Raw genomic sequence first — 26,533 nt, 5'->3', positions numbered from 1 at the left:
TTCATACAAGACAAACGAAGTCTCTTTAAAGATGGAAAAGGAGTTGAGCGATTCCCATAAAATTCAAGACCTACCTCTTTAATACCATCCATATCTTCTACCAGCAAACTCTTTAATGAGCTTAGTTGCCCCAATGGAGGCAAGCATACACATTTATGACACTTTTTCAACTCTAAGTCCTCCATGTTAGTGAAAGAGGAATCTCCCAGCCAACTTGGGAATCTCGAGCCCATGTACCCATCCAACTCACATCTTTTGATGGAAGTGTGAGGCCGCAACTTCTCAACAACATCTATCCTAGTCTTGTCATCAACCTCATCAGTACAAGTTCCCCATTTCAAATTCAACCCATCTAGATTCTCTTTTTTACACAATTGGGCTTCCGCTGCGTCATCAACCTCTGTCACATTTTCTAGCCCGGAAACGATAAACAATCTTCCATGGAGCTGATTCAACTTTCCCAACTCCCTTAACCCACCTCCAATTGCCACAGCAAATTTGTGCAAAGTCTGCAAATTTATTAACTTCCCGATTCCAGGCGGCATTTCCTTTAAAGATGTGTCATCAATGTTCAGATGACGAAGTCTAACAAGTAATCCAATATATGGAATCTTCTCAACTTTGTGACAACCTATCAAGCACAATGTTTGGAGATTCCAAAGATTCCCGACAGATTGTGGCAACACTTTTATGCTTTTGAATTCGAGACTAAGGTAGCACAAGTGTTTTAAATCACCAATACATTCTGGCAAAACTTCAATTACATACGAATATAAACTTAGAGTGCGTATGTAATGAAAGTTTTTAAAGAGATCTAAATGTTCAAATTTCAAATCATAGTTGCATAGAAAAGTTCGCAATCGAGGAACCATGATTTCATTTCCCAATGTTTGAAAATTCTTAGAGATAAATAAATGGCGAATTCTTGTAACATTCTCAGTGCATCGACATCAGCCACATAACAAACTTCACCTGCAACCAATTGAGCCATATCATGGATGAGGTTATGCATGATGAACTCGCCTCCACCATACGGAATTTTTCCAAATAATGACCTTGATACCAAGTCATTGAGGTATATGTGGCCCATATCTTCCATACTTTCAGTTTGGGTTTCTGGCAGGAAGCCTTGAGCCATTTATAGTAAGACAACTTCCACCTCTTTGAACACATAATCTTTTGGAAACACAGAACAATAAGCAAAGACACGCTTCAAATGATATGGCATATGATGGTAACTCAGCCTTAGAACTGGCAAAACACTACTCTTCTCACCCCAAACTTTGCTCTCTAATATCTTCCGGTGTTGGTTTTTGTCTGCAATGCTTTTAAGGAGACCTCCTAGAGCTTTTGCGGCCAAAGGCAATCCATCGATCTTTTCCATAATAACATCCCGCAAGTCGGTGAGGTCAGAATCTACTCTTGCATGCTGCTGAAATATAAGCCAACAATCATCTTTTGACAAACTTTGTAACTTGATGATATTGCGTTGAGTAGGATTGTTAACCATCATCATTGCAATACTTTCAATTCTGGTTGTCATTATCACTTTGCTTCCTTCTGCACCGTATTGGAAAGGTTCCTGTAGCTTGTACCAATCATCATATTCGTCTCTCCAAATATCATCAAGAACAATCAAAAATTTCTTGTTGTTTAGCACTTCCTGCAACTTCACTTGTGCCTGATCCAAGTTGCTACAGTCGAAACTGCTCTTGGTGACCGAGTTAATTATATCTATCGTGATACGTTTGACATCGAACACATCTGAGACACACACCCATGCCTTAAGATCAAAGTAACCGTTCAGTTGCTCATTGTTGTATACATACTGAGCAAGGGTCGTCTTCCCAATGCCACCCGTTCCAATAATAGGAATCACAGCATAATTCTCAGCACTCTGATCATCTTTCAATAGCAGTGTAATTATCTTGTTTTTCTTGTCATCCCTTCCAAAAACCTTGCCTACCAAAGAAGCAGATTCTCTTTGGCGTCGAATAGTTTCTGTTTGGAGGGTCTGCTGCTGCAACATGTGTGCTGCAGTGAGGCTTAAACTCTGGGTCTGGTCTTGTATATCTTGCAAGCGCTCTGAAATGTCATCAATCTTGTCTTGAATGTCTTGATCAATAGGGTTGAACAAGGTGGAGAGACTACCCGCGGCTCTTGAGCCACTTGCATAAATGGTTTGCACCTGATAATTGAATTCAAGAGTTATTATTGAAACTTTCTTTTTCCCCTCATATAAATATAAATTAAAACAACATAAACTTCATGGTTATTTTTTTTTAATAATTTTTTGTACAAGACTCCCCCTTATATTAATCAATACAACAATAAGCTTATATTAATTAACATAGTCATATGGATTAGCTTATCATGTCCACTGTTAAGTAAATGTTATAAGATCTCATCTTAATTAGTCTCAAAGTTGAACTTGTTTCATCAGTTGCAAGTCGCAGACTTGCAAGTAATACATATACATATATATAACTGTCACGGTCCGGGATATTGGACCCCGAAACGTGCGGCGCGCTTTAACCTTTTGACGGCAAGAACAATAGCCTTGAGCCTTGAGAGACTTGTGAGCACAAAGCAACACAAGCGAGCAATTAAATCAAAGGAGCACTCACGTCTATTTGGGCGACAGAGTACGGGTGGTCAGGACTTGTGACGGCCGATACTTCAAGGCGGGCAGTCCGAACCACGAGTTCTTAGTGCATCAAGTTGGTTTGGAGGGGAGCTATTATGCAAGTAAGAAACAATATCTATAAAGGTCTAACAACAAACAAGTATAAAAGTAAGACAACACTTGGCAGAAGGCTTAAGATTTCATATATATTCCCTCCGTTTTTAAATACTTGCTCCACTTTCCTTTTGCGGCCGTTTTTAAATAATTGCTCCATCTCTTTATTTGGAAAGCTTTTATAATATTTAATTCATTTTTCTCAACTAGTGGTACCCAATTTTATTACTTTTAGACTCTCTCTCATCTAATTTACCTTCCACTAACCCCACTTCCTCTATATTTACTTTCTCCAATTTCTCCCAAAACTCCACACATGGAGAAATGAAGTAAGTATTTAAAAACGGAGGGAGTATATAAGACGAAGTAGTATCTAGGGTCTTAGAGAGAAAAGTAAATTAAAAGGCTTAAGTATATATATATATATATATATATATATATGACGAAGTAGTATCTAACTAATATTGTGACAATTAGGGGGTGTTTCGTAAGTGGGATTAAGAAGGTGGGAATGGGAATGGGAATATATGTACCAACATGACTAATTCCCTTGTTTATTTTAAGGGAATGGGAAATAAAATCCCAATGAATTCCCACATTCTTATTACCTTGGGGGGCTGGTAATAGGGAAAGGGAATTGAGAAGAGTATGAAAAGACCAAATTGCCATTAATGAGAAGGGCGAAAGGAAGGGGAAAAATCTTATTACCTGGGAGGCTGGTAATAGGGAAAGGGAATTGAGAAGGGTATGAAAAGACCAAATTGCCATTAATGAGAAGGGCGAAAGGAAGGGGAAAAATATGAGTAAGGGCATTGATGTAATTTCTTAGTAAATATCAACATATCCCTAACAATTACCAAACTATGGACTTTTATTCCCTTTCATGAATTCTCAACAACAAATTCCCACCCATAATTCCCCAAATTCCCATTTCCACGTGCCAAACGCCCTGTTAGGGTCTAATGGAGAAAAGTAAATTAAAAAAGTAGCAGCACAAACCATATTGTCTAGAATCCCATGGTGAGAGTGATCATCTACTGCATTAACTTGATCTTCCTCTGCCTTTTCCAACTCATACCGCTGGGCTTCGATTGCGAAATGATCCATGATATCCTCCATGTCGTAAGCTAAATCTTGGAGATCATTGAGCCATAACTTGACATGTTTACTGTGAAATTGCTGCAGCTCAGCATCCTCAAGCAGAGCTTCCAACTTAGTAAGATCTCTCTTCCATCTATTGATTGTTTTTTGCAGATCAACTCCTCCAATCAGCTTCAAGAACTTCCTCCCTCCAGTTGACAGCATTCGCTCAAACAACACCTGCAGAAATGCAGATAGAAACGCCTCACCAATGGCCATCCTTGATCAGATCAGCTACTATTTTGATTAATTTTGTTTTTGGTTAATTTTTGTTTGGGGTTTTTGGGAAATGAATTATTGATGTCAAAAAATGACATTATAGCAGGACTAGATAGTTGTAAAGTCACTTTAATTTGTCTAAATGTGGGTACTCAAATATTATTGTACTTACACTACTATGTGTCTATGCTTTTGTTTGAATTGGCTTCTCCTTCATTTTTGACCATTTTTTTTTACAAATAAAAATTAGGAAATTTTGACTTTAACTGCATCCAAAAAACGACTTATTGGTTTTTGCCACTTACATTAAAAAAAAAAAAGTTTTATTTTGCCACCAACAAAATTTACAAAACTTGGATTTCACCCCCAACTAATGGATTTTGTTCATGAAACGGAATCCGTTAGTAGGGCCCTCCCTTTTTAACTTTTCCTCCTCATCTTCCTCAATCTTCCATGTCAACCAGCCAATAGCTGAATTTATTCACCTCGATTGGTCGGAATTTTGAGAGGGGCTAGGGACGGTCGGAATTTAGTGTTGGATAAGGAGGGGTCGGAATTAGGTGGTGTTAGGGTTTTAAGAGTGGTCAAAATTTGGTAGGAGGGGGTTGGAATTATGTGGAATTAGGGGGTTGAATTTATTTGAGACTTGACTAAATACATATGTCAACTAAAAAGAAACGGAGGAAATAAATGTTATTACGGATAGTGTGTTATTACGGGTAGTCCCTAACACTCTCAAATAAATTACGGGTAGTCCCTAGCACTCTCATTTTCGAAAAAAAACTACCATGTTTCAAAATATATATATATATATATATATATATATATATATATATATATATATATATATATATATATATATATAATTATCACGTTTCTTCCAAAAACCCTATACAATTTTTTGTCAAAAGTTTGATGATGCACATTATACAACCCTACAATTTATTCGGAGGTAAAAAGAGCTACTATCACATCTATTCAAAACTGCTTACAAGTCTTACAAGTCAATCTAGGTTGAATTTGCAAATGAGAGTGGGGATAATTCGAAAGAATAGGGAGATTCTACCCTTAGACCACTCTCATCCTCTTTCCCACTTTTCTTCCAGGGCATTTTGTTTTTATAACTTCTCACACACCCATGGGCTAAAATAAAACCCCACACCACTCTCTCTCCTACCTTTTCTCTCTCCTACCCATTATCATCATCATCTAATTATATTTTCAAGTTTTGTTTTTCTTCTTTTTTTTTTAATAAAATATGGAGGGCCCATCTTTACTGTAGCATTTTCCATTTGCCATAGCTGTGGGCATTTGTCAAATTCCTCACGGTCATATTTTTTACGGCCCTTGAGTGTGGAGCTAAAATACTCTTTTTTTTTCACATAATTCTCCTCATGGGCAAAAATATGCCCATGAGTGAGAGTGCTCTTAAGATTGAACCCTAGAATGGAAGATTCCCATGATTCCTGCAATTCTTTGCACTAGTTATGCCAAAACTTAATCAGTTTTTACGATTTAGACACTAGTAGAAAATATCAAAAAGGCACCCCCTAATTGGCACCGGTTCAGTCCAAACCGGTGCCAAAAATGGCCTACAAAATTGGTGGGAAGCTGAACCAGAGTAAAAGGCACCGGTTCACTTCAAACCGGTTCCAAAATCATAAAGGCCACCGGTTTGAACCGGTGCCTTTGTGAACCGGGCCTTTAATAATTTTAAAAAAAAAACCGGCCTCTTATATAACCCCTAACCCTAAAACAGTCAACATCCTCTCTCCTCTCACTCCGCCTCTCCCTTCTCCTCTACTCTCCCTTCTCTCTCCTCTAGCTCTCCTTCATTCCCAACAACAACACCAACACCAACAACAACAACATCTCCGCAACAACAACAACAACATCTCCGCAACAACAACAACATCTCCGCAACAACAACACCACCGCAACAACAACAACACCACCGCAAAGCCGCCGCCACCATCTCTTCTCTTTAATTTTTTATGGGTTTCATCAAAAAAAATTTGGTTTAATCCACCACGAACACATGCATGAGCAAGGTTAGGGTATAATTTCTTGATTTTAATTCGATTTTTTTGTTTTCGATTTCTGGGTTATTTTGTTACCGAATTCAATTTTGATTTTTTTTTTTTTGATTTTTGTTTCTTGTTTATTCGATTTTAATACATTTTGTTTTCGATATTGATTTTTTTTTTCGATTTTTTGGTTATTTTTTTTCCGATTTCAATTTTGATTTTTTTTATTTTTGTTTATTCGATTTTAATATATTTTGTTTTCGTTTTTGATTTTTTATTTTTCGATTTCTGGATTATATTTTTTCTTATTTTTTCGATTTCAATTTTTTTTCGAGTTCAATTATTTTCGATTTCTGGGTTTTTTTAATTTATATTTTTTATCTGGGTTTTTTTTCGATTTCAATTTATTTCCATTTCAATTTTGATATTTTTTTCGATTTCAATTTATTTCCATTTCTGGGTATTTTTTATCTAGGTTTTTTGATTTCTGGGTATTTTTCGGTTTATTTTTTTTGGCGATTTCAATTTTTTTTGTGATTTCAAATTTTTTCTGTGTTTAATTTTTTGGGAAGCTTAATTATATTAATCCTTTTTTTTTTGCTTTAATTGGTGCAGGTATCTAGAGTTAGATCTTAAATGGAAGAATCAAGATCAAGAATATTGAGTTTATTTTTTTTATTTATATTGTAATATTTTTTTTAACATGTTGTAATTGAACTACTACTGTATTAATCTATATTGTAAAATTGTTTTGATTATATATTGTAAATATTTGATTATGTTGATTGAAATTCGATCTATATTTTGATGTTCTAAATAATTTAAGTTGATTTTTAATTGTTTGATGTTCTTTAAAAAAAAATAAAAAAAAATAAAAAAAAATTAAAATTAAAATTAAAATATTTGGAACTTTTGGCACCGGTTAACCGGTGCCAAAAACAATTCCACATTTTTTTAAACCCCTTTTTGGCACCAGTTAACCGGGGCCAATTTCAAGTTTTGGCACCGGTTTAAACCGGTGCCTTTTTTAACCCCTTTTTGGCACCCCCTACATTGGCACCGGTTCAAACCGGTGCCTTAGGCCGGGTTTGAACCGGTGCCAAATTCATTTTTTCACGTAGTGAGATCTAGAGAAATTCCAAGTTTCTCTATTGATAAATAAACCAAAATATGTTTCTCGAATGACAAATTTGTAAATAAATGCATATTTTTACCCATAAACGTACATACAAAGGTTTTATAATAATACTACAATTTGAATCCTTTAATAATGAATTAATATTATATTATATTTATCAACAAGAGGAATTGAGGCTCTCTTTTAAACTTGGCTGCTACTATTTGCTATAGTCACTTATCAAAGTTGCTGATAGTGAGCAGCTATAAGCCTATAATTAGGGCTGTCAAACGAGTCTTGTCGTGTCGGGTTCGTGTTCGTGTTCGTGTCGATATTAAACGGGTTGAAAAACCCTTGACCCAAACCTAACCCATTTATTAAATGGGTTGAAAACCCTTGACCCAAACCTAACCCGCTTATTAAACGGGTTACCCGTGTAACCTTTTACCCATATAGACATATAGTATGTAATAAACTATAATATTCAATTTCAAAATTAAAATGACATACATCATTAATGCATTAATGATACTGCAAGAGTTTAAAGTTAGTAATTTTAGCAAAAGTACTATAGGAATTTAAAGTTGGTTGCTTTAGCACAATCATACATAAGAATTGTCCCAAATTAAGAGCCAAATTTTAATTTACAATAGTTGAAATCTATTTTATGTGCCAAAAATTACCTAAATGTATACATGTTGCCAAGGCAATTTACAAAATTACAAGTTTAGAATAAAATTTTTGTTTTTTTTTTACTACTAAATTACTCTCTCCATCCCTAAATTATATTCCTATTTCTAGCATTTATTCCTCACATAATAAAAATAAACAAGAATGTAATTTAGGGACGGAGGGAGTAATAGGTTAAGCGTATCGGGTTCGGGTTAGCGGGTTGTCGTTCAACCCATTTATATAATTGGGTTATGTGTGTCGGTTTCGGGTTGAAAATTTCAACCCAAACCTAACCCGTTTAATTTCGTGTCGGGTTCGTGTCGACCCAATTATGTAAACGGGTCGAGAATACTTGACCCAAACCCGCTTATTTCGTGTCGAATTCGTGTCGGGTTAGCTTTTGACAGCCCTACCTATAATACTACAAAACATGTGTTCTCCATGCACATCATGTTAAAAGAAAATATTGTACGTACAACCGTACAAGAAACACACAATGGTATATGAACAATAAGACATAAATTTAAGATCGCAAATTAAACCGAATAATCAAGGCAGCAATACTGTTAAGGTTTCCTGCCTGAATAACAAGGATATGGAATTACGGATCTACGACAACAGGTTGTCCTATAACGAAAACCGAATGATCTGCATTAGGATTATCTACTGATACAGTTACTTGTGCAGGTGCCTCAGGTGGAGAACGACCAAATACTGCGTCCAAAATCTGACCAACAAAAAGTTTTCTATGAATATCGTGTTTTGCAGGTTCGTTGGCCACCAAAGGACGGGTGCCTGAGACAGCCATGAAAAGCATTGCCATGGCTAGGAACATACACTTTACGACTTGACTCATTTTGTTGTGGTGTATGATTATTAGTATGGCTCGAGTTGAATCGGATCGAAACAGCCATATATATAGGGGTAACAACATTGCTGTAACCACTAACCAGTTGCTAGAGTTGAAGCTACATAATGCATATAAATATGATACAAGTATGTATTTCGTAAATTAGTTTAATTAGACGTGGTTTCAACACTTCCACTTTCATTACTTGGTACTTAAATGTATTTTAAAGCAATATGGCTCAAGTCAATCCTTTACAACTAAATTACAGATGGATTTCTCACAAAAAAAAAAAAAAAAAAAAAAAATTACAGATGGATCCTCATTGAATATTTATTTGATTTATATGTATAATTTTTCACGGGATGCTCGTCGATTTTTTTAATTAAGGCCTTTAAGGGCATATTTGTGTTGAAGATTTTAGAATTATAAAAAACCACAAGGGATCAGAAAGGGGAAATAATATTAAATTTGTATGAAATTAGTATTCAATAATCTAAAAAAAAAAAAAAAAAACAAACAAACAAGTAACAACAGAGTATTGAAGCTATCGTGACACAAAAGTCAAGCATTGGTCCTCTAACACAGTAACACTTTCAATTATGAAAAATGACAGGAATTTTATCCAAACTCGTTTCCCTCTTCTTTTTGTCACATTTGTTTCTCTCTCCAAACTCCTTTGCTTATCTAGCTGTGAGCTTGTGGCTATTGTCCCTCTCTGTCATATCTCTCCATCTCTTTTCTTCCATAAGCAACTAGGGAAAAAAAGTTATAGGTATGTAATTTTATCCTCCTCTTCCTTGTTTGTTTATCGATTTGATTTGTAAGAATCAGTACATCTACATTTTCTATTTTCCGAACTTGTGTAAAGGATTTAATATGAAGGCTTGTCTAAATTGGTTTAACAAGGGTTGAATTTTGCTTTCTTTGTTTCTCCTTAAATGGTAAATCTTGGTGCCACAATTAATGTAATGATAAGAGATTAATCATAGATTTATATACAAACTTGCAAATACTACTAGTATATATTGATCTTTTTTTTTCCATAACATAGTAGGGAAAAATGGAGCTCAAAGACTTACTTCCAAAAGAATCATATGTGTTAGACAATATTTATGTAATTAATAGTGTCTATATTTAGCTTAGTCTGTTTATGTAAAGTAGGTTTTGTATTGTACCCTATATATATATTGTAAATAGAAATGCAAGCCTCCTGAGGGAGAATTCCATATTCCTACATGGTATCAGAGCAAACTCTAGCCACCGTTTGTTTTCGATCCTGAATTTTTTTTTTCTCTGTTCTTCCCTGATCTCTTCTCTTCTTCTTTTTTCAATTCTTGCTTTTCTATAATGGGTGAGGGTGATGATGTTAACACTGATGATAACAATGTCAAAACGTCTGTTGTCAACACTTATCATCCGGCGTTCGCCGTCACTAACATTCGCAGTCTTGTGCCTCTTATTTTGGACGGTGACAAGGTGCTTTATAATCCATGGGCTACACTCTTCCGCAACAGTGCCAAGGTCTACAATGTTCTTGATCATATTGATCCGAAGGTTTCCCGACCTACGGATATCAAGAACGACTTGTGGGAGCGACTTGATGCTGTCGTCCTTCAATGGCTCTATGGCGCGATTTCAACCGAGTTCTTGTACCGCATTCTTGATGAAAAGGCTACGGATCAGGTGGTTTGGGATACATTACGTAACCTTTTTCAAGACAACAAAGGCACTCGAGTTGTGCATCTGGAGAATCAATTTGGTTCAATTACATTGGCGTCTTGTGTTTCTCTTGCTGATTATTGTCATCAATTGAAGACGGTCTCTAATCAACTTGCTGCGATCGGTCATCCAATTTTTGAGGAACGCCTGGTTCTTCAATTGGCTGGGAAATTGACCCCGGAATACGGCATGGTGGCTACTCTGATTCAACAGGGGAATCCACTTCCTTCTTTTTCTAAAGCGTGTTCTATGCTTGAGTTAGATCGCGTTAGCCTTGAGAAAAATAAGATTGCCTCGCCTACTTCTTCCACGGTATTGCTTGCTGCATCTGATGCTTCTCATTCGTCTTCACAACCGCATAATGGTGGTCGTTCTTCTGCTGGGGCTGCTAAGCCAAAGGGTGGAAAGAAGAACAGCAAAGGAGGAGGCAGTAAAGGTGGTGCTGCTCGGGGTTCACAGCACAATCAGAACCAGATGCAACAATATTATTTTCCCCCTTGGGCTGCATACTATCCGCCTTGCCCATATCCTTCAATGCCGATGCAATGGAGGGCGCAATCAAGACAGCAACAACCACCAGTCCCTCCGAATCAGCAGGGGCTATTGGGCCCTACTCCACGGCAGCCTAATGCTGCCTTCCTTGCTACTGGTTCATCCTATCAACCTACTGATCTTCCGGCTTTCTTCAATACTTAGAATCTTCAAGCTTCAGATCCTAATTGGTATATGGACACTGGCGCTACTTCTCATCTTATGAATGCTTCAGGTATTCCCTCTTCTGTAGTTGATTGACGTTCTTTTAATTCGCATATTTTAGTGGGTGATGGATCTAAAATACCAGTTAAGGGCTCTGGCACTACTACTCTTTCTAAACCTTTCCCCCCCTCTTACTCTTAAACACATTCTTTTTGCTCCTAGTATCATTAAGAATCTAGTGTCTGTCCGTCAGTTCACTACCGATAATTTTGTCTCTGTTGAATTTGACCCATTTGGTTTTTCTGTGAAGGACCTCCGGACGGGGAAAATAGTGACGAGGTGCAATAGTACTGGCAGCCTTTATCCTCTCTCTCCAAACTCTTCATCATCATCTCCTTCTACTGCATTTGCGGTTCTTTCCTCTGAAGTATGGCACAATCGATTGGGAAATCCGGGTGATCAAGCTCTTAGTTTTCTTAGAAATCAAAAATTAATTCAATGTAATAAAGGGGATGCCCTCACTGTTTGTCATGGCTGTCAATTAGGCAAGCATTGTCGGCTTCCTTTTCCCGTCTCATCTACTAAGACTTGTACTCCTTTTGATATAATCCATACTGATTTATTTACTTTTCCTATCCATAGTCATACTGGTTTTCGGTATTACTTACTTTTCCTTGATGACTATTCTCACTATTTATGGGTTTTTCCACTAAAATCCAAATCTGAGGTTTATCCGACATTTGTGCAATTTCATACGTATGTCAAAACTCAATTCAATGTGTCTATTAAAGCATTACAATGCGATCATGGTCGTGAATATGATAATGATAGCTTCACCATTTTTTCTCAAACTCATGGCATGATTTGGCGACATTCGTGTCCTAATACGTCTCCACAAAATGGGAAGGCGGAACGTATGATTAGGTCTATAAATAATGTTTGTCGTTCTCTATTATTTCATGCTTCTCTCCCTCTATCCTTTTGGGTTGAGTCCTTGCACACTGCCACTTATTTGTTAAATATCCGGCCTACTCGTCTTCTTGATTATCTCACACCGGTGCACATACTCTATAATAAAGCTCCTTCGTATGATCATATTCGTACTTTTGGATGTCTTTGTTATCCTAATCTCTCCGCTACCTCTTCCCATAAATTGAGTCCTCGTTCTACCCCGTGTATTTTTCTTGGGTATCCGATTTTTCATCGTGGTTATCGGTGTTTAGATATTTCTACCAACAAAGTAATAATTTCTCGCCATGTCATTTTTGATGAATCCATTTTTCCTAATTCGTCAAATCACAAGCCTTCTCCTAATGATTATGATTGTTTGTCTTCTGATGGTGAGTCTACTACTCCTCCCCCCCTTATTCACGAAATTAGGCCGGCCCATATCATTGAGCCCACTCCTATTTCTCCATTAGCAAGTGTTGGGCATAATAGCCCATTGGGGAGTAGTAGGTCTAATCAATCAGCTACTACTTCTCAACGAGTTACCCACACTTGTGATTCTTCAGCTTCGGCCCAGGCTCAACAAATGCCTTCTCTTACTCAACCTCCCAGTCCATCAAATCTGCCCTCCCCTATTGCTTCTCAACCGGCCCAACCCACCCGTACTATACACACTCGTGCAATGTCAGGTATTTTCAATCCAAATTCGAAGTATGCTAATTTAGCACTAGTCACTTCGTCTACTCCAACAGTTTCTCCTATACCTCGTTCGCCCGTCAAAGCTCTTGATGACCCTAACTGGTATAATGCAATGTGTGATGAGTATAATGCTATGATTGATACTCATACTTGGGATTTAGTTCCCCGTCCTCCAAATGCGAATGTCATTCGGTGCTTGTGGGTCTTTACACATAAAGAGAAATCTAATGGGGAATTTGAGCGACATAAGGCTCGGTTGGTTGCTAATGGAAAGAGTCAAGAAATTGGTGTTGATTGTGGTGAGACTTTCAGTCCAGTTGTGAAACCAACTACGATTCGTACGGTGTTGAGCTCTTTTTTACATTATCATTATATAGGCTCGCTTCCTAGCTTAGCATTTTCTCAACAATGGTCAATTCATCAGTTGGACGTGAAAAATGCTTTCCTTCATGGCCACTTGCAGGAAACTGTGTATATGCATCAGCCACCCGGGTTTGTTCGTCATGACAAGCCTAAACATGTGTGTCTTCTTCGCAAGGCTATTTATGGCCTCAAACAGGCGGCCCGTGCGTGGTATCACAGATTTGCAACATACATTCTTTCTATGGGTTTTGTCAACAGTAAGAGTGATACTTCTCTGTTCATTTTCCGTCGGGGTACGGAAACAGCATATCTTCTTTTATATGTTGACGACATTATTCTGGCATGTTCTTCCTCTAGTCTTCGGCAACGTATTATTGCTCTCCTAAGCTCTGAGTTTGCCATGAAGGACCTTGGTCCTCTTTCTTATTTTCTTGGCATTTCTGTTTCTCGTTCGAAGGACCGTATGTTTCTTTGTCAACGAAAATATGCTCAAGAAATTTTGGCACGTGCCAATATGTCTTCTTGCAAGCCGGCTAACACTCCCGTCGATACTAAGTCCAAACTTAGTGCTCGTAGTGGCAATCCTGTTGATGACCCGACCTCTTATCGTCAGCTTGCCGGCGCACTGCAATATCTTACCTTCACTAGACCTGATCTTTCCTACGCGGTTCAGCAACTATGTTTATTCATGCATGATCCCCGTGATCCTCACCTACATGCTTTGAAGCGTGTCCTCCGGTATCTCAAAGGTACTCTTGACTTTGGGATGCATCTCTCTTCTACTCCTGCTTCTGGTTTGGTCTCCTATTCTGATGCTGATTGGGGCGGTTGCCCGGATACTCGACGGTCTAAGTCTGGTTATTGTGTGTTTCTTGGGGATGACCTTATTTCTTGGTCATCTAAGCGACAAGCCACTTTATCGAAATCGAGTGCTGAGGCCGAGTATAGAGGGGTGGCCAATATGGTGGCTGAAACTACTTGGTTACGCAATTTGTTGTTGGAGTTGCATTGTCCTTTACGCAAAGCCACGGTTGTTTATTGTGATAACATTAGTGCGGTGTATATGTCTCACAACCCGGTTCATCATCAACGTACTTAGCATGTAGAGCTAGACATTCACTTTGTTCGAGAAAAGGTTGCCCTTGGTCACATTCGTGTTCTACATGTGCCTTCTTCTTTTCAGTACGCTGATATCTTCACTAAGGGGCTTCCTACACCGTTGTTTGTGGACTTTCGTTCCAGTTTGAGCATTCGTCCTCCTCCCGCTCCAACTGAGGGGGCGTGTTAGACAATATTTATGTAATTAATAGTGTCTATATTTAGCTTAGTCTGTTTATGTAAAGTAGGTTTTGTATTGTACCCTATATATATATTGTAAATAGCAATGCAAGCCTCCTGAGGGAGAATTCCATATTCCTACAATATGGTTATGAAATGTGTCTATACCAAAACTTTTGGTGCCCGGAATTTAGCTTGGAGCCGGTGATCGCCCTCCAGAATCATTTCGAAGCACACGAATCCGACATCTTTGTCATCAACATGCCAAAAACCGGCACAACTTGGTTCAAGTCTCTTTTATACTCTCTCTTAAAGAGGTCGGACAACCGCCTTTCAAACACCCCATTGCGAACCCATAACCCGCATGAGCTCATCTTAAGCCTCGAGATCACGATCTATGCCAAGGATAAAACACCCGATTTGACCAATATAACACCGCCAAGGCTATTCTCAACCCACCTACCATCTGCTTCTCTTCCGGAATCAGTGAAAAATTCGAAGTGTAAGATCATCTATGTTACTCGCAATCCCTTTGACACGTTTGTGTCATCTTGGCATTATTACACGAAGTTGAAGAATGTCAACAACAATGCAGCTCAGCCTTCGGACATAGACGAGTATTTTGACAAGCTAAGTTCTGTGAGGGGAAGAGCCTTTACGGGCCTTTCTTTGATCATTTCATGAGCTATTGGAGTGTTAGTTTAGATGAACTACTACGAGAGGGGGGTGAATGGTAGTAGGTTCCAATCGCGGAACTTATGCGGAAATAAACAATAAAAACATAAAGAAACTTAAAGCACACAGCAAGTTTTACAGGAAACCATCCAGTGCCTAACTGGAAGTAAAACCTCGGCCCTATTGGGACTTATAAACAAATTCCACTATAATAGGCAACTCTCCTAGTACAACCTATTACACAGACCTTTGCTTCGTAAGTTCCTCCTAAGACACTTGTTAATTGATAAAAACCTATCCTATCAGACCTAAGACAAACTCAGGCACCTTATCCGACCCAAGACACACTCAGGTTCCTTTCTCGACCTAAGACACACTCAGGTTCCTTTTTCCACTGTGCAACCCAAGACACACTCGGGGTGACTGACTACCACTTGAATTTTAGAGAATTCAAACTCATACACTCAAACGTGAATTTAAGAGAATTCACAATCTCACCCAAAACCAATTACAACACAAAGACACACTCTAACACATAAATGGAAAGCTACACATGAAACCCGAAATCAAAATGATAAAGCTTAAACCTTTGGCAAACTTACTCTTAAGCACTAAGTGGTTTTCACGCTTAAAACTCTCATTTTGCTAAGCTGAATTACTTTTATATTTATAGGAGTTTCTCAGCTCATAAACTAGGTTTTTCGCAAACAAGATAAGTTAAATAGAAATATAAACTTATCTTTTTATAACCGAAACTAAACAGATTTAATTTCGTTTTTTATGAAAACCAAATTTTATCAAATTCGTTTTTGTTAAAAGATAGAATTTTATGAAAAAGATAAAACCGAGTTAAACCAGATTTTAAAGGATAAAATCAAATAAATACTTTTTCATAAAACTTATAATTATCTTTTAGGAATTAGTTTGTTTGCCAAGCTTTATCTGATTTCTAATAAGTTCCATGCGCAACAACCATTAATGAGTTTACATCAACCTATAAAACAAACTTATCTTTTATACAACTATAAGTTATGAAGTCCATCTTTTTCAGTTGATATCTCGATCTTTGCACTGATCCTTGGTTATTGAGGCTTGCCCCAGCATTACACCGGAACCAGTTCGTTACAACCCGTTTTGAAGTTCCTTTTGAGAAACTTCGAGAAGTTCCATTGCTGGAACTCTTCTTCTGTCTTTTACTTGTCCTCATGGATCTTCTAAAGTTCCTTTATCCCAGTTCCTACTTCAGCCCTCAACGCGTACTGAACCTGCAAACATCACAACACTAGAAAATCCTTATTAAAAGGAAGTTTGCTCAATTCTTAACATCATCATCAAAACCTCATAAGGGTCAACATGGAGTGAGAGCTTGGAGAGGCCGGAGAAAGTATTGTTTTTAAAGTACGAGGATTTGAAGGAAGATGGTGCATTGCAGCTCAAGAGGGTGGCTGAATTTGTAGGGTACCCATTTTCGAAAGAGGAAGAAAAGCAAGGTATGGTAGAAGATATAATAAACCTTTGCAGTATAGAGAGCTTGAAAGAAATGGAGGTTAATAAGAATGGAAAATGTGATCCTGATTTTGACAACAAAAGTTTCTTTAGGAAAGGGGTGGTCGGAGATTGGGTTAATTATCTTACACCGGCTATGGTTGAGCGCCTGTGTAAGATCAGAGATGAAAAACTGAATGGTTCTGGGTTAAGTTTTTGTACTGCTACCGAACATACCGAACTCTGAATCATATAGGTGGCAAATGTGTCGTTTGGATAAATTTTAGTTCGACTCAAGTCGAGTAGATTCATCTTCAAGTGGTAAGTTGTTCGGTTTGGGGTCTGTTGCCTGTTAGTTATTTTATTTTTCAGTTATTTGATTTTTTCTGTTCCATCAATAAAAACAAGAGTAATGAAAATCTATTTAATGTATTGTTGGTTTTTTATTTTTTATTTAATTGGTTTTTTCTGTTCCACCAGTTTCTCTGCATCCTCCACTGAATACAGCTACTGCTATTAGATCCCTGTATTGTTGCAGCAATTTTCACATGATCCATATTTGTCAATCATTAGATGAGGATAAACAAACGATATTTCTCTTGACATCAATTAAATGTATCAATCAACCATGCAGTATCGTTTCACATTATTTGGGCAGATCCAGATAAATCAAGGTTTTATAGTTTTGTGGGATTACGCATTGTGTTCTTCAGGCGAAACTAATCCTGAAGTTGTCATCCGTATCTCTCACACTTCCATAGTACTGGTGTTTAAACGACAAAGTTTTATTACACAACATAGGTTATCTGGCCGCCTGCATTGCTTATAAGGACTAGTTTTATTACACAAAAGAAGTTCTCTGGCTGCCTGCGTTGCTTATAAGGACTGTACACTAATTTATGAGAGAAACAGTTGCATCTTCAACTGACCACCTTATAAAAAAATTACTTGGTTAATTAGAAACATATGAGTTGCTCTTTCAACTGTCTCACACTCTCACATCATGTATAACACTCTCAAGTAGGTCGAATTCACTTTGCTTGGCCAATCACAAGCTTTTCAAATTGGATCCATGCTTCAATATATTTTCCAAGCATCATCATGCTTTCCATAAGATCATCTCATCATTTATGCTTCTGTACTCACTACCCACGATGCAGGCACTACTACTACTACTACTACTACTACTGATGATAGAGTTTCTCTGTCGTTTGTTACTTCTTGATGGGCTTTTATACAATCTATCATGGTTCGCTGTTAAAATGATAGCTCATGTGAGCACAGACGCACAGTCAAGTCTTTTAGTGCAGTGGGAAAAGTACGAGACGTCCACAAGAACTACAATTACGAGCACCACTAGTCAAGATAGAAACAGACATGGAGAAGAGATTTTCAAGAATGACTGTGTTTTTATCAGTACATCACTATGATGATACATGGAAGGTATGAAGGCTTTAGGCACCTAAAAACCCTACAGGAAATAGAGAAGCTTATAGGGCTTCTAATGATGGAGTAGATAACTAAAATCACTACTAGTTACGGAATAAGAATGTTGCTTCTTATTGTGCTTCTTATTGAATGCAATTCCTCAAATGCAAGTCAAGCAATAGAATGCAAGTCCTCAAATGCAATGGTGACCTCCTTAAACCATGGCTTCTTTTATCACCCATTGCCCTATTCTAAAGTAATTGGCTGTGCAGTAAGGTAACATTCTAGTGATATCATGTATTTTCATTAATGCTATACACCTAAAATACAGGTTCATTTGTGTACCATATAAAGACCAATTAGTGACCAAAACTTAAACATTTTGATTTTCATAAATTTTGCTTAGAAATTTTAGTGAAGCAACCAGGTATAGCTAATTACAAGATAGAGGTATTTACCAAGGTAAAACTACAATTGATTCAGTAATGGTACATAAAAGAAGAACCAAAGCCCTAACCTCCGGCCCTGTCAAAAACCATCTCTCTTATCTTGTTCTTCAGCTTCCTTGTTGGCAACTTGAACGGATTTGAACCAAAGAAAAGCCTGCACATGATGCTAGAATTAGTTCATCTGACAATGAAACCATTTAGACTTCTTAAATGTCCCCTATTTCTGTTGAAATTTGCATTGTTGAAAATCAATGCAATATAAACTCGGGGAATAATTTGCATGTGATTATTTTGACTATACCAAGTCAAATTTCTCTTGGTTTTCACAATAGTTTTCTATCATCCTATAAGATTTGTTTGCTGCTAAAGATTATATGAGTCAAACAGAATTTTGTTCCTAGTTTTATATCATAATTCACTCATTGAGTCAGTCATTTGCCTATTAATAGGGGTGTAACTTTACAGAGAATATTGTCAATGTAGTCCATTCATTATACATATCTTGGATCCTTATTTCCTTGCATTCTGTATTTCGGTTATTTCCTCTGCCAGTTGACCGAACTTCAAACAGTATTGAACCTCATCTTTAACAGCGAAAGAAATAAAAAAACTGAATAACCAAAAACTAGGAGAACATACCGAAGTTGGAATTCCAGTAATTGCGAAAAATCCAAGCACAGGAGCATAGAAAACGCTATCCGAGCTCAAAAGTCCAAAAACAGGCTTTTGATTGACATACTCAAATATTGAACCAATCTGCACAATCAAATCAATGTCAAATTGGTTAAGACATGTATAGGGATATTAGAAGATCCTGCATTGTATTCAATTTTCACATATGAGGGAAAAGATGAGATAAAAAGGACTCGACCTCTTCTTTTCCCTAAGATTATGTTTAGTTAAGAGGGAAGATTAGATTTCCATTTCCCTCGGTTTGGTTTGTAAAGGGGTGAAAAGAATTTCTGTAGTTAACAAAAAGGTTTTCTAAAGGGTGCAAAAGATGTCCCTTTTAACAAAATCACATTTTCCCCCCTTTTTCTCATCTCCCTCCTCTCTACTCTCCCACCTCTCCCCCACCATTGCCCTTTTCGTCTTAACCATTGAAACATACCATTTAATTGAAAATTAAATTCGATTTAAATGTTTTCCAATGAACAAAACACAACCTTAGATTGATGCCACATCATGTTCAACTAAGTGCATACAATCCTAGGGTCCAAATTATAATCTATAGTGAAGGAACTTACAGCAGCTATAGCAGTTATAGCCGAGGCAAGCAAATAAACAAAGAAAGGAACCTCAAATCCCTCCTTCAGTTCATTTGACTTGCCTTCATCACGAGCCCAAGGGGGTGGCTCATCCGAGTCAAGCTTAGCCCAAGAAGGGACTGATTCCTCGGACTTCTTACTCGCTTTTGCAAACAAAGAACCCTTCTTCCTGCCAGCAGTAATCTGGTTTACTTCGAATCCTTTGATACCTCTTCCTAAGCAGGGCAAATTTAGCATTGTAAAAGTAGCATCTTGACATCTTGGGTGAAGTAATTGTTGACCCTTCACTCTAAATATCAAATTTATTGCACAAATGGAAGATGAACTTGCTGCAACCATAGCTTACAGACTGTTCTACTCTTAAATTTCCAGCTATATTGAACTGAAATGACATAATCACAAGACAAATGTATCAATTAAACATGAGTGAAACTCGATAATCATGAGCAAAATAATCAAATTTCAGTATAGAAATGGTAATAATTGTGACCTAACCAAAATAATAGATTACCAACACAATTTTCATCAAAGTTTCAATTTTTAACACAGAAACAGAACAGTAAAGTATCTATTAGAAATGGGTGAAGCTCAACGAAAGCAAATCGGCAATGAAAATTCAGTATAAAATGCTGATATTTGTGACCCTAAACTTAAAATTGAATTACCAACACAATTTTCATCAATTTTTTTTTTTTTGTATAAATTTTAATTTTCCTCAAGAACAAAAGCTCCCTGATTAAAGTAATTAATATGAGTATCAATCAATTCAAGCAAAACATATGCAAAGTTGAGTCAAAATAGAACAGAAAATATGAGCAAATTATGAAGCAAATAAACAAATAAATTGATGAAAGTGAAATTTATTAAGGAGATTACAATTATAAATTTATAATGCTGATAATACTGATTGTATAAATTTGGAAAAAGTTGGGTGGAAGACATTACCTTGTAAATTCGGTTGAGAAGAAAGGATTTTGGTGGGGTTTTGAGAGTGAGGAGGGAAGGAGTGTTGAATAACTCAGATATTTTTTGGGGGAAATTGGAGGGAGAGAGGTTATGCTTCCTAAGCCAGACAACTAGGGGATGTAGCCTGTAGGTGGATAACATTCTTAAATTTTCGTACTGTTAAAAATTTTACTGATAGAAAGTTTTATTTCGGAGAAATGAAGGAGTAAGAGGAGATAGAGGAACTGATAAGTATTGCTCGTTAAATTTCTCTTGCATGCCACTCTATATATAGCATGAGTATTCAACTAAGAGTACAATGACTTCATACATATAGACAATATGGGTTCACAAGGGTTGGACTCATATATGCATTGTAACATCAAATCAATTATTGGCATTCACATTGCCTTCTAACACTCCCCCTTGAATGCCCATACTTATACACAAAAGGTATTTGTTGCCTCATTAAAAACCTTGCTAGGTAAAACCCTTATGGGGTAAATACCATAGCTAGGGAAAAAGAGTACAACGATATAGTATTATATGCTTTGGTATACTGCCTCGTTAAAAACCTTGTCAGGAAAAACTCGGTGGGATAAAAACCTGATCGAAGGGAAAAAGAGTGCAGCACATATAATACTCCCCCTGATCTCAGCATAGTTCACGAAGATGTCGCATTCCGATTTTATGAACTAACTGTTCAAATTTCTTCGAAGGAAGTGATTTGGTGAAAAGGTCGGCAAGATTTTCACAAGACTGAATTTGCTCGATATTTATTTCCTCGTCCTTTTGCAGATCATGTGTGAAGAACAGTTTTGGGGCAATATGTTTCGTTTTATCTCCCTTAATATATCCTTCAGTTACTTGAGCGATACATGCTGTATTATCTTCAAAGATGATGGTTGGGTCTTCTGTTATTGCGTTCATTCCACACTCCTTTTGGATATTACTGATCATCGACCTTAGCCATACACATTCCCGTCCTGCTTCGTAGAGGGCTATCAACTCTGCATGATTTGATGATGTCGCAGTCAATGTCTGCTTTGTTGATTTCCAAGATATTGCAGTGCCTCCATAAGTAAACACATATCCATTTTGTGACTTGGCATTTTGAGGATCTGATAAGTATCCAGCGTCTGCATACCCAATGAGAGCAGCATCTTGTTTTGGTTGGTAATATAAACCAAGGTCTTGTGTCCCTCGTAGGTACCGGAGTAAGTGTCGAACTCCCTTCCAATGCCTATATGTTGGTGCATTGCTGTGTCTGGCTAACAAATTCACAGAGAAAGCTATGTCGGGTCTAGTATTGTTAGCTAAGTACATTAAGGCTCCAATTACACTTAAGTATGGTACTTCTGGACCCAGAATCTCTTCATTTTCTTCTCGGGGTCTGAATGGATCATTTTTCATATTCAAAGAACGAACAACCATTGGGAAGTTGGTTGGGGTTGCTTTGTCCATGAAGAAACGTTTCAAAACTCTTTCTGTATAGTTTGATTGATGGACAAAAATGCCATGACTCAAGTGCTCAATTTGTAGTCCAAGGCAAAATTTAGTTTTCCCAAGGTCTTTCATCTCAAATTCTTTCATCAATTATTTTGCAGTTTTTTGCAGTTTTCTCGAGTTCATTCGGGGTTCCGATGATATTTAAATCATCAACATAAACTGCAATGATAGCGAATCCTGATTGTGATCGCTTTATGAAAACACAGGGACTGACTTGGTTGTTTTTGAATCCTTCTCTCATAAGGTATTCACTCAGACGGTTGTACCACATCCTTCCAGATTGTTTCAATCCATAAAGTGACCTTTTTAGCTTTATGGAAAGCAATTGTCTAGGCTTATGGTTTTCTGGTAGTTTTAGTCCTTCGGGGACTTTCATGTAAATGTCCGTATCGAGTGACCCATACAAATACGCAGTCACTACATCCATTAATCGCATTTGCAGTCCTTTTGTGACTGTCAAACTTACCAGAAATCTTAATGTAGTTGCATCAACCACTGGAGAATATGTTTCTTCATAATCAATCCCTGGAATTTGAGAAAATCCTTGGGCTACAAGTCTTGCTTTGTATCTAACTATTTCATTTTTCTCATTACGTTTTCTCACAAATACCCATTTGTATCCAACGGGTTTTACACCTGCTGGTGTAAGGGTTATTTTCCCAAAAACTTCTCGTTTTTCAAGTGACTTTAACTCAGCCAGCATTGCCTCCTTCCACTTTGGCCAATCACTCCTACGTCGACATTCTTCTATAGTTCTTGGTTCAACATCATTTTCATCAGACACAATGTCGATTGCGATGAAATTTGCAAATATTTCATTAACGATAACATCTTTCCTATTCCACTGAGTCTTTGTAGAGACGTAATTCATTGAAATTTCACTGTTATCGATGTTTTGAACATCTTGTTCATTCCCCGTAGGGTTGTCTTCTTATTCGTCCCCTTTTGGATTATCATCATTTTCTTTACTTTCATCCACATTTGGTCTTTCTTGACCTTCTGACGGGGGAACATCATTAGTCTCATTTTCTATTCCATCCAATCTTTTCAATTTTCTTGGCTTAGAATCTTTTGAACCAAGTGGTCTTCCACGCTTTCTGCGTGCCTGAGATTCATTTTCTATGGCCTTATTACCAGTTGGGATTTCAATACGTGTAGGGGCATTTTCTGCTGGTATATGTGATTTTGTCACCTTCTTTGTGTCCACAAATGCATCAGGCAATTGATTTGCAACACTTTGTAAATGAACAATTTTCTTGACTTCTTGTTCACACATATTTGTTCGTGGGTCTAACATCAACAGTTGTGTTGCATTCCAAATAAGTTCAATTTCTTTCTTACGTGGGTCCACTTTCTCTCCCCGTAAGGCTGAGAATACTGTTTCATTAAAGTGACAGTCCGCAAATCTAGCCGTAAATAAGTCACCAGTCAATGGTTCAAGATATTTAATTATAGAGGGGGATTCAAACCCGACATAAATTCCCAGCCTTCTTTGTGGACCCATTTTTGTTCGTTGGGGTGGAGCAATGGGAACATATACAGCACAACCAAAGATTTTTAGATGTGAGATACTTGGTTCTCGACCACAAACAAGTTGTAGTGGTGAGAATTTATGATAAGCTGTAGGTCTCAATCTAATTAGCGCTGCTGCATGTATTATAGCATGTCCCCAAGCAGATGATGGCAATCTTGACCTCATTAATAATGGTCTTGCAATCAATTGTAATCTCTTAATTAGTGATTCAGCTAGACCATTTTGTGTATGAACATGAGCTACTGGGTGTTCAACATCAATTCCAATTGACATACAATAATCATTAAATGTTTGGGATGTAAATTCCCCAGCATTGTCAAGTCTTATTTTCTTTATTGTATTATCTGGGAATTGTGCTCTTAATTTGATGATTTGGGCAAGTAATTTTGCAAAGGCAACATTTCTACTTGAAAGTAGACTAACATGTGACCATCGTGTAGAGGCATCAATTAAAACCATGAAATATCGAAATGGTCCACATGCTGGATTAATTGGCCCACATATGTCTCCCTGAATTCTTTCCAAGAATTTTGGAGATTCAGTAGCAATTTTGTTCATAGATGGCCTTATTATTAATTTGCCAAGTGAACATGCAGAGCATGTTAATTCATCTGATCGGGGAATTTTGACATTTCTTATTGAATGTCCAACTGAATGTGCTATTATTCTTTGCATCATCCCAGTTGCTGGATGTCCCAAACGATCATGCCATAAAATAATCAAATGTTTGTCATCTAACTTCTGGTTAGATACCATATTGATTTCCACGGGTCGTATGTTTATACGATATAACCCCGAAGAGTATGCTGGCAATTTCTCATATATATGTTTCTTGCCATGTTTTACTGCCGTGAGGCATATATACTCTTTTTGATCTGTTGTCATTGTTTCTAGATGATAGCCATTTTGGCGTACATCTTTAAAGCTTATGAGATTTCTTCGAGATTTACTCGAATATAAAGCATTATTGATTATTAATTTTGTTCCATTTGGAAGCATTATACAAGCCTTTCTAAATCCTTCAATTAATTTAGCTGACCCGGAAATGGTGTTTACATTTGCTTGAAACAACTTTAGTTGTGAAAAAAAATTTCTATCTTTTAAGATAGTGTGCGTTGTTCCACTGTCCAAAAGGCATTGATATTCGGAACTAACTTCAGGTAGATCCATATCTTCATAAAATAAATTTGAGATTAGTTTAGAATAATATCATACAAACTTTTATTGATGATAGAGATTTAGAGTACATGACTAGAAATTTAAAATACAGGGAACTAAGAAAATACATTAAAACATAGCATATGTTACATTAGTAGATGAGAAACCTAAGTATTGTTGTTTTCTCCAAGAATGAAATCATTTCCAATTTCAGCATTATCCATGAAATAATCAGACACATCAAGGCTGGGACAAGGAGCATTTTCCTCATTAACATAATTTGCTTCTGCATTTTTCTCTTTGCCTTTTACAGAAGCCTGGTAAAGGTCTACCAAATGTTTGGCCGTTCGACAAGTACGTCCCCAATGTCCTGTCATGCCACATCTGTAACATGTGTCTTTTCCTTTCAAAGGAGTTTGTTTGTGGCTTCCAGATGACTGTCCCTTCTGTTTTTCAAAATTTTTGAAATTACTGTTTCTTTGAAAATTATTTCTACCACGACCACGGCCGCGTCCGCGATAATTTCCACGGCCTCTTCCACGGCCATTGTAATTTCTACGTCCACCTCTTCTTGTAGCATTTGACTCGGGTGGATAGGAATTTGTTGCATTTGCCTCATGATGAGTGGCCAAAGACCCAGTTGATCTCAGGTTATGATTTTTCAACAAAAGTTCACTATTTTGTTCCGCAACAAGCAATATACTCATTAATTCATTGAACCTTTTAAAACCTCTTTCACGATACTGTTCTTGCAACAGTATGTTGCTTGCATGAAAGGTAGTGAGTGTTTTTTCAATCATCTGTTCATCCGTAACTGGATGATCACAGTATCTCAATATAGACACTATCTCATGTATGGTTGAATTATAATCAATTACAGATTTGAAATCCTGGAACCGTAAATTTGTCCAATCAAATAATGCCTTAGGCAGGAGCACCCTTTTGTGGTGTCCAAATCTTTCATTAAGGCAATCCCATAATTCTTTGGGATATTCAACCATCATGTACTCAGTTTTAAGGCCTTCATGTAAATGATGCCTTAACAACACTAAGGCTTTTGCCTTATCTTGTTCAGTAGCAGGTTTTGCAACAGTCATTGCAGAAGTGGTAGTATCAGTTGTTTGACCAGAGGGACTTTTATTTTCTTTAACAGTGTGCTCCAAACCTTGAGCTTTCAAATTCATCATTGCATCCACTTTCCATTCCAGAAATTTCTTTCCAGATAAATCTAAGATGCTGAACTGTCTTTTCATAAGGTCTCCCATTTTAGCTACAACAAATTTCGTGATAATTAGATTATAATAACAAATTATATGTACAACTCACATGTTTAGTTCTTCCATATTTATAATTAAGTTAATAAGACACGTGATAATTAAATTTAATAATAATAAACCATAAATAATATAGTCTTTTCTCCCCCTTGGTTTATTATTGTGAGTAATTATATGATTAGACAAAAATTAATCATGTTAGTTGCAAAAAAAAAAAAAAAAAAAAAACAAAACGACAACTATAACAATAGTAACAATAATTATAATGATAACGGTAATATTATACAATGATGATTAATAACAACAAACAACATAATAAAACAAAAACAAGCTTTTAATA

General features: G+C 37.0%; 5 protein-coding genes across 5 annotated transcripts; 2 read left to right on the top strand and 3 right to left on the bottom strand.

The window, feature by feature from the left end:
- Positions 1–1,138: 1,138 nt before the first annotated feature.
- LOC110717542 (putative disease resistance protein RGA3) lies at positions 1,139–8,738 on the bottom strand. Its single transcript, XM_021896270.1, has 4 exons — positions 8,529–8,738; positions 5,377–5,565; positions 3,740–4,060; positions 1,139–2,188 (listed from the first exon to the last, which is right to left on the bottom strand). The coding sequence occupies exons 1-4, from the start codon at positions 8,736–8,738 to the stop codon at positions 1,139–1,141; spliced, it is 1,770 nt and encodes a 589-aa protein (XP_021751962.1).
- A 1,374-nt stretch (positions 8,739–10,112) lies between these two features.
- LOC110717533 lies at positions 10,113–11,180 on the top strand. Its single transcript, XM_021896262.1, has one exon. It carries the CDS (start codon positions 10,113–10,115, stop codon positions 11,178–11,180), a length of 1,068 nt encoding a protein of 355 aa, XP_021751954.1.
- A 3,444-nt stretch (positions 11,181–14,624) lies between these two features.
- Positions 14,625–16,875, top strand: LOC110717517 (cytosolic sulfotransferase 15-like). The gene is made up of 2 exons (XM_021896240.1): positions 14,625–15,102; positions 16,490–16,875. Exons 1-2 carry the CDS (start codon positions 14,625–14,627, stop codon positions 16,873–16,875), a joined length of 864 nt encoding a protein of 287 aa, XP_021751932.1.
- A 1,540-nt stretch (positions 16,876–18,415) lies between these two features.
- LOC110718353 lies at positions 18,416–20,867 on the bottom strand. The gene is made up of 4 exons (XM_021897184.1): positions 20,719–20,867; positions 19,753–20,155; positions 19,145–19,261; positions 18,416–18,659 (listed from the first exon to the last, which is right to left on the bottom strand). Exons 2-4 carry the CDS (start codon positions 20,110–20,112, stop codon positions 18,585–18,587), a joined length of 552 nt encoding a protein of 183 aa, XP_021752876.1. The 5' UTR covers positions 20,113–20,155; positions 20,719–20,867; the 3' UTR covers positions 18,416–18,584.
- A 4,219-nt stretch (positions 20,868–25,086) lies between these two features.
- Positions 25,087–26,184, bottom strand: LOC110717509. The gene is made up of 2 exons (XM_021896231.1): positions 25,534–26,184; positions 25,087–25,365 (listed from the first exon to the last, which is right to left on the bottom strand). Exons 1-2 carry the CDS (start codon positions 26,182–26,184, stop codon positions 25,087–25,089), a joined length of 930 nt encoding a protein of 309 aa, XP_021751923.1.
- Positions 26,185–26,533: the final 349 nt, after the last annotated feature.

This window comes from Chenopodium quinoa, unplaced genomic scaffold (genome assembly GCF_001683475.1).
Source record: "Chenopodium quinoa cultivar QQ74 unplaced genomic scaffold, ASM168347v1, whole genome shotgun sequence".
NCBI classification, from domain to species: domain Eukaryota; kingdom Viridiplantae; phylum Streptophyta; class Magnoliopsida; order Caryophyllales; family Amaranthaceae; genus Chenopodium; species Chenopodium quinoa.
Note: the sequence above shows the minus strand (reverse complement) of the source record. Positions and strands in the feature narration are given on the sequence as shown.